Source organism: Otolemur garnettii, unplaced genomic scaffold (assembly GCF_000181295.1).
Source record: "Otolemur garnettii isolate 467f Iridium unplaced genomic scaffold, OtoGar3 scaffold00043, whole genome shotgun sequence".
Classification (NCBI taxonomy): Eukaryota; Metazoa; Chordata; class Mammalia; order Primates; family Galagidae; genus Otolemur; species Otolemur garnettii.
Window position 1 is genome coordinate 4,809,425 of NW_003852438.1, and position 8,496 is coordinate 4,817,920.

General features: G+C 39.7%; 1 protein-coding gene across 5 annotated transcripts in view; it reads left to right on the forward strand.

The window, feature by feature from the left end:
* Positions 1 to 8,496, forward strand: part of LARP4 (La ribonucleoprotein domain family member 4) — an 80,022-nt gene that overhangs the window by 27,687 nt on the left and 43,839 nt on the right. For 3 of the 5 annotated variants that reach the window (XM_012805480.2, XM_023513705.1, XM_023513706.1), the window contains exons 2-5: positions 265 to 412; positions 1,310 to 1,465; positions 5,349 to 5,424; positions 8,023 to 8,159. In XM_012805480.2, the coding sequence (XP_012660934.1) occupies positions 265 to 412; positions 1,310 to 1,465; positions 5,349 to 5,424; positions 8,023 to 8,159 (517 nt within the window). The remainder of the gene's footprint in view (positions 1 to 264; positions 413 to 1,309; positions 1,466 to 5,348; positions 5,425 to 8,022; positions 8,160 to 8,496) is intronic. The other 2 variants (XM_023513704.1, XM_023513707.1) reach the window with 1 other exon arrangement.

Here is an 8,496-nt window from a genome sequence, read left to right on the forward strand (position 1 = left end):
TGTGGCTGGTGCCATAACTATTGTGCTATGGGCGCTGAGCCTAGGTAGCTACATTTTATATAGATCAAATCTGCTTTTAAAGTTTAATATTGTCAAGTTGATCAAAAACTTTAATGTTGCTTACTATTAAATTATTTTTTGTATTTAACATTGTTACTAGAGTTTTCCTTCTCATTTAAATGTAATGCAAAAGGCCTTTTATCTAAATTTATGATTTTCATGCCCTGACATTTGAAATTTACCATAGATCATATGATTATTTAGCAGGTAACATCTAAAGGAACTGGTTTAAATCCTAATGCCAAAGTATGGCAAGAAATTCCTACTGGAAGTACCGATGCCACCCCAGTAACTCATGGAACAGAAAGCTCTTGGCATGAAACAGCAGCCACATCAGGGTCTCATCCTGAGGGTAAGTTTTAAATATTTAATCAGAAAGACTCATTTTGCTTACATGTATGGCCAAACCAGTATATAGAACTTTGGGATATATCCTTTGATTGTTTGATTACATGTATTTATAATTAATGTGTAGTTTGTGAATAATTTTCATTTACATCCCACATGAATGGATTGTAATTCCTTTTTTTTTTTTTTTTTTGTAGATAGAGTCTCACTTTATCACCCTTGGTATAATGCCGCAGCGTCACACAGCTCACAGCAACCTCCAACTCCTGGGCTTAGACAATTCTCTTGCCTTGTCCTCCCGAGTAGCTGGGACTACAGGCACCCACCATAATGCCCGGCTATATTTTTGTTGCAGTTTGGTCGGGGCTGGGTTTGAACCTGCCACCCTCAATATATGGGGCCAAGGCCCTACCCACTGAGCCACGGGTGCTGCCCGGATTGTCACTACTTTTAAGTAGTAGATGTCCAGCATTTAACCCATTCATAATATATTTATAAATTAGTTTGGACTTACAATCATTGATTCTGTTATTAACTCACTTTTTGACCTTTGGGAAAAAACTTAACATCTCTGGGCTTGTTTTCTCCATCTGTAAAACAGAAACCATAATAATTGCGTATAGCATATTATTTTCTGAGACTTAAGTAAATAAAATGCATAGAGTAGCCTGGTACATAGATAATGCTGTATAAATTCTAGTTATTGTTAATCATTTTAGCTTAGTCATAATGGTCAAAACTTATCTCTCTGTGGAGATAACTTCTACTTAAAACATGTGGATATTTTCCCAATTAGTCGAATGTCTTGAACTCTTGTTATAGAAGACATGCAGTCCAAAAGTTCCCAAAGATAGAATTTAAAGAATTCCTATTTACTTTCAGTTTCTTTTCTTTCATACAGGTAATACAGAGCCATCAGAAGATACGTGTAAGGAATATGAAGTAATGTATTCTCCATCTTGTGAAAGCACAAGAAATACTACAGGCATTGAAGAGTCAACTGATGGAATGATTTTAGGACCAGAAGATTTGGGTTACCAAATATATGATGTTTCTGGTAAATATTACAGTTTTATTGTTAAAAGAATTTAGTACACTAGACTACTCTATATCCCAAAGTCTGTTTATCATTATTCTGATGAACCTGTGGCATTATTTTCTTGCTTGCCAGAAAGTTGATGTTAATGAAATGTTAAGTGATTATTATAAATAAGGACTATATCAAATACCCATACGTGAAATTTGTGATTTAAAAAGATTATTTAGGCTTGGTGCCATAGCACAGTGGTTATGGCACTAGCCCTATACACTGAAGGTGGCGGGTTCAAACCCAGCTTGGGCCAACTAAATAACAATGACCACTGCAATAAGACAGTAGCCATGCATTGTGGCGGGCGCGTGTAGTCCCAACTACTTGGGAGGATGAGGCAAGAGAATTATATAAGCCCAAGAATTTGAGGTTGCTGTGAGCTGTGACACCACAGTACTCTACCGAGGGCAACAATAAGACTCTGTCTCAAAAAACAAATAAAATCATGGGCTCTGTTACAATTCAACATAGAAAATTAGTTTTCAAATTCCATTACTCAGCATGGATTAGTAATTTTTTATTTTAAACTAGACAAAATTGAAAAGAAAGTGGCTGGGTGAGGTGGTTCACACCTATAACTCAGGACTTTGGGAGGCCTAAGCAGGTGGATTATTAGAGACTAGGAGTTTGAGACCAGCCTGAAGAATATAGCAAGACCCTGTCTCTACCAAAAATAGAAAAGTTGTACAGGCAGGGTTCACTCTGGGAGGCTGAGGCAGGTGGATTGCCTGAACTCACAGGTTCAAGACCAGCCTTAGCCAGAGTGAGGCTTCATTTCTGAAAATAGCCAGGCATTCTGTCAGGTATCTATAGTCCTAGCTATTTGGGAGGCTAAGGCAAGAGAATCACTTGAGCCCAGGAGTTTGAGGTTGCTGTGAGCTGTGATGCCATGGTACTCTACCACAGGCAACAAAGTGAGACTCTGTCTTAAAAAAGAGAAAGAGAATTTACCTGAGTGTGGTAGTATACACTTGTAGTCCCAACTACTCTGGAGGCTGAGGCAGGAGGATTACTTCAGCCTAGAAGTTTGAGGTTGCAGTGAGCTATGGTGACACCACAGCACTTTACAGGGTGACACAGTGAGATTCTGTCTCAAAAAATAAATAAAAGGAAAAAAATTAAACTAAAAATAAAACGTAAACCCTAATTTTGTTTTTCTAATAACTACAGGGTCTCTTTAAAAAATAATTGTAATATGCAATAGGTTATTTTTGTTTTTGCTGTTAAGTAGCTTTGTGACTTCAGACAAGGTATATGAACTTTTGTCCTCAGTTACCTTGTAATACACATTTGGACTTGATTTCTAAGGTCTATCAACTTATAAGGTGATTTCAAACAAGAAAATGACAATTACATATGGTAATTTAAGGATGATACTGACTTCTACCTGTATTCCTAATTTTTTTTTTTTAAAGACAGAGTTTCACTCTCACTCTGGGTAGAGTTCCATGGCATCATCGTAGCACACATCAACCTTAAACTCTGAGGTTCAAGCAATCCCCTTGCCTCAGGCTCCTAAGTAGTTGGGACTGTAGGCACCCACCATGATGCCCAGCTAGTTTTTAGTAGATGCAAGGACTCATCTCTTCTTGCTCTGGCTGGTTTGGAACACCTGAGCTCGAGCAATCCACCCGCCTCAGCTTCCCAAAGTGCTAGGAATACAGGTGTGAACCACCATGCCCTGCCTTGCAGTCTTAATGTTAACCACTGGCTACTTTGACTACAGAGCTGGTTTAAGTGATGTGGCAACCAGTTGGTGTTTTAGTAGGTTTGCTGTAAATGACATTGGAAAGTTAAACGAATTAGTGGCTTATTTAGCTAGCATTTGGGTCGGTGAATTTGTATTAGGAGTGCATATATGATACATAAAAAGAAAGATTGTTTCTTATTAACTTTTAATTTTTTTTTTTTTTTGGTTTCATTTTGAGACAGAGTTTCACTGTCGCTCTTGGTAGATTGCCGTGGCATCACAGCTCACAGCAGCCTCAACCTCTTGGGCTCAAGTGATTCTCTTGCCTCAGCCTCCCAAGTACCTGGGACTACAGGTACCTGCCACAATGCCCGGCAGTTTTTTTTTTTCCGCAGTTGTCATGGTTGTTTAGCAGGCCTGGGGCCAGGTTTGAACCTGCCAGCCTAGGTGTATGTGGCCAGCGCCAGAACCACTGTGGTATGGGCGCTGAGCCTTTTTAAGATTTTTTTTGTTGTTGTTGTTGTAGTTTGGCCAGGTCTGGGTTCAAACTTGCCACCTTTGGTATATGGGGCCAGTGCCCTACTCACTAAGCCACAGGCACTGCCCCTTTTTTCAGATTTTTGACACTTACATATTCTATTATCATTGTAGTTAAAGAAAATTTCTATACTACTAAAGCTTTTTATTTTTTTTTTTTTTGAGACTTTCTATGTCGTCCTCAGTATAGTGCTGTGGCATCACAGCTCACAGCAACCTCAAACTCTTGGGCTTAAAGCGATTCTCTTGCCTCAGCTTTCCAAGTAGCTGGGACTACAGGCGCCCACCACAACGCTTAGCTGTTTTTTTTTGTTGTTGTTGTTGCCATTGTGGTTTTAGCTGGTCCCGGCAGGGTTCCAACCCTCCAGACTCAGTGTACGTGGGCTGGTGCTTACATTTGAATGGTGGGCACCACCATTCAAATTTAGATTACTGTTTTTGTTCCTTTAGTTTACATTAAAGGAATAAGTAGTTACCACATTGCTAAAGTGTTTAGAGCCAAGTTTCACAATATGGTGGCCAAGTGCTTTGGTATTAATGATGCTTTGTTAATTTCTTAATATCGTGTTTCCCCCAAAATAGGACCTACCCAAAAAATAAGCCCTAGCAGAATTTCTATGCACTTGTTAAATATAAGCCCTACCCCAATAATGAGACCTAGTGGTGGGCGTGGCTATGCAGCATATCTGCACAGCCATGCCATGCATTTCGGTGCGGAGTGGTAAGGAAGACTGGAATACCTTTTATCTGCCACACCTCCTTTCTCCGATCCATTCGCACTTGTGCAGGGTGCTAGTGGTAAACGTGGTTACAGGCATCCTATTGCTCACATGCAAACGGCTACAGGAAAGTAGTTCACCCGTTATAGCGCCAGCCCCACCAAGAAGGTCGGCTACCCCTGTCAGGTTCCAGAAAATGACTTAACTATATTTGAATAAATGTAGATTGTTGTATTATACTTAATAAAAATAAGACATCCTGGGTGGTGCTGACCAGGTGGTGGATTCAAACCCAGCCCCCACCCAAAAAAAAAAAAATCCCCTGAAAATAAGCCCTAGTGTGTCTTCTTGAGAAAAAATAAATATAAGATAGTGTCTTATTTTGGGGGAAACACAGTAATATAACTCTTAAACTAATGTGAAATCTATTTGAAGCAAGACAGGATGAAAAAATTAGACTTTAAACTGTCCAAATTTTTTTTTTTTTTTTGAGACAGAGTGTCACTTTGTTTCCCTGGGCAGAGTTCTGTGGTGTCACCCCTCATAGCAACCTCAAACTCTTGGGCTTAAGCCATTCTCTTACGTCAGCCTCCCAAGTAGCTGGGATTACAGGTGCCCACCAGAATGCCCGGCTATTTTTGTTGTTGTTGTTGTTGCAGTTGTCATTATTGTGTAGCTGGCATGGGTCAGATATGAACCCACCAACCTGGGTGTATGTGGCCGGCACCCTGCCCACCTGAGCTGTGGGTGCTGCCCCTGTCCAAATTTTAAAATAATAAAAAATACAATTTTATGCTCGATTTTACAATTATGGATACTTTGTGATTTCTGAGTACAATAATAAAGTTCACCACCTGTGGTAACTTGGCATTAACTTTTTTCCCTTCTTGTTTTCTATCATCAGGAGAAAGCAATTCAGCAATTTCTACAGAAGACCTAAAAGAATGTCTGAAGAAACAATTAGAATTTTGTTTCTCACGGTACATAATCCTTTTTTATTAGTATTTCCACTTTTTTGACTTTGGTTAATAGATGTAAACTACCTGTGAAATACAATAGAAGAATGGTGGTTATCATTTTCTTCTCTTTTATTCTTTTTCCTTCCCCTGCTCTCCTCCCCAGATGGGGTCTTGAACTGTTCTTGAACTCTTTTTTTTTTTTTTGTAGACAGAGCCTCAAGCTGTCCCCCTGGGTAGAGTGCCATAGCATCACAGCTCATAGCAACCTCCAACTCCAGGGCTCAAGCGAGTCTCCTGCCTCCACCTCCCAAGTAGCCGGGACCACAGGCACCCGCCACAACTTTTTTTTTTTTTTTTTGGTTGCAGCCATCATTGTTGTTTGGTGGGCCCGGGCTGGGGATTCAAACCCACAACCTTAGGTGTATGTGGCTGGTACCTTAGCCACTTGAGCCACAGGCACCGAGCCAGGTCTTGAACTCCTAAGCTCAAGCAACTCACCCTCCTTGGACCCCTAGAGAGCTAGGATTATAGGCATAAGTCACTGCCCCAGCCTGCTAACTTTTACATATTTTAAAGGGGTAGAATCTCTCTGTCAGGCTGATTTGAACCTCCTGGTCTTAAGCAATCTTGCCAGAGGCCAATGTTATAAGCGTAAACCATCATGCCTGGCTCAAAATACACTCTTGACTCTGGTTTAATTTATCTTTATTCTAAATATCTTATCTTTATTTTAAATATCTTCCTTTTCTTTCCCTCATTATTCTTAGCCTTCATATTTTAGTATAGATCATGGGATGAAAGCAAGAGCCTCCTGGCTTTCTTTTATCAGTTGTGCCTCTCTTAAAATTCACTTTTTTTTTTTTATTTAGAGACATAGTCTCACTCTGTCGCCCTCAGAGTGCTGTGGCGTCACAGCTCACAGCAAACTCCAGCTCTTGGGCTTAAGTGATTCTTTTGCCTCAGCCTCCCAGGTAACTGGGACTACGGGCACCCACCACAACACCTGGCTATTTTTTTGTTGCAGTTTGGCCAGGGCCAGGTTTGAACCCGCCACCCTCCGTATATGAGGCCAGCGCCCTACTCACTGAGCCACACGCACTACCCAGTAACTTTTTGACTTTTTGTATATTCTGTTCATTTTGATCGTATGCTATACATGGCATGTAAAAAGAAGCATAAGCCATGTGCAGTGGCTTATATCTGTAATCCTAACATTCTTGGAGATTGCGGTGGGAGAATCCCTTGAAGTCAGGAGTTCGAGACCAGACTCAGCAAAAGCAAGACCCCATCTCTACCAAAAATAGAAAAAATTAGTCAGGCAAGGTGGCATGCCTATAGTCCCAGCTACTTGGGAGGCTCAGGCAGAGGATCACTGAACCCATGAGCTTGCAGTTGCAGTGATGACGCCAAAAAAGCATGGAAGCTTCAGATAACTATAATTTTTCCCTGCGGACAGAGATTAAGCTTTTTTCTGTTAAAGACACAATAAAATGTTGATTGTTCTACTCTAATCTGGAATTCAGCTGAGTTAAGGCTGAGCAATCACTTTAATTAGACTCAGTTCATCTCTGATAATATTGCTATTCTTTGTACATGGTCCTCTCTGGCTTTTGATTTACAGGTTGGCAGTTTTTTGTCACCTTGATCCTAAAACACCATAGAGATTTAGATGTGTTCTACAGAGCTTCGAGACTAGCTCGTTAGTCACTTAGCCCTTACAGCTTCAAAAATCAGATAAATATCTTGTGAGGAAGACTTGTGTTTTTTGGAGCATTTCTTCTTCCTCTGGGACTTAATCACAAGGCCACTCAGATTTTACATTGCCATTTCAGCCTGGCTCCCAATCTCCCATCTTCCTTCTCAAAACTCAGAAAAAATTATATGGGGAAAACGAGCTGTATATTGGGAATACCTCCATGCCCGGCTAATTTCTTTCTTTATTTTTATTGTTTTCTTTTTTTTAGAGAGAGAAAAAGGGTCTCACTACATTGCTCAGGCTGGTCCTGAACTCCTGGGCTTGCACAGTCCTCCCAGTTAAGCTTCCTAAATTGCTAGGATTATAGGCATGAGTACCATGCCCAGGCTGCTGTTTTGTTTTTTTAGTGTACTTAAGTCTTTTGTCTTAATTTTAAATATTTAAGTTATAGAAGTTATATGTGCTTATGAAAATGTAAGCATTTAGAAATTGAAAATCCTTTTTGAGCTAATTTAGAAATAAACCAGTTTTTCAATATAAGTATTTTGAAATCTGAGATAAAGTGCTTATAAGATGGAACTGCACCATATGTAGTAGTATGTTAGCATTCTGCTTAATATTAAGCCTCTTCTATATCAGTATAATTTCATAAAATAGCTCATCTAAAACTTCTGGTTCAGTTGTGTTTGGGGTTCAGAAAGTATAGAAGATGATACAATCTGATCTATATATACTGTGTTGGTATCTTTTAAATTGAACCTTTAACTGAACCTTTTCAAAGTTCACTGTGTCGTTTCTGATAGCATAATTTTGTTTTCCCATATTTAGTGACAAATGTGAATAACGTACCTCTTTTTAGGTGCTTTTTTTTTTTTAAGAGTTGCTTGTTTTGTTGAACTATTGCTTCTTTTTATTCCTTTCAGAGAAAATTTGTCAAAGGACCTTTACTTGATATCTCAAATGGATAGTGATCAGTTCATCCCAATTTGGACAGTTGCCAACATGGAAGAAATAAAAAAGCTGACCACAGACCCTGATCTAATTCTTGAAGTATTGAGATGTATGTAAAAATACCTTTTAACTTACTTTTAAATGTTTTAAAGTTTAATACAGTTTTCATTTCTCATTGTACAGGAAATTGGGGTTTGGGGTTTTTTTTTTTTTTGAGACAGAGTCTCACTATGTTGCCCTTGGTAGAGAGCTGTGGTGTAACAGCTCATAGCAACCTCAAACTCTTGAGCTTAAAGTGACTTTTCTTGTCTCAGCCCCCCAGGTGCCCACGACACCTAGCTATTCTTTTTGGTTGTAGTTGTCACTGTTGTTTGGCAGGCCCAGGCTGGATTCGAACCTGGCAGTTCTGGCATATGTGGCTGGCGCCCTGGCTGCTGAGCTACAGG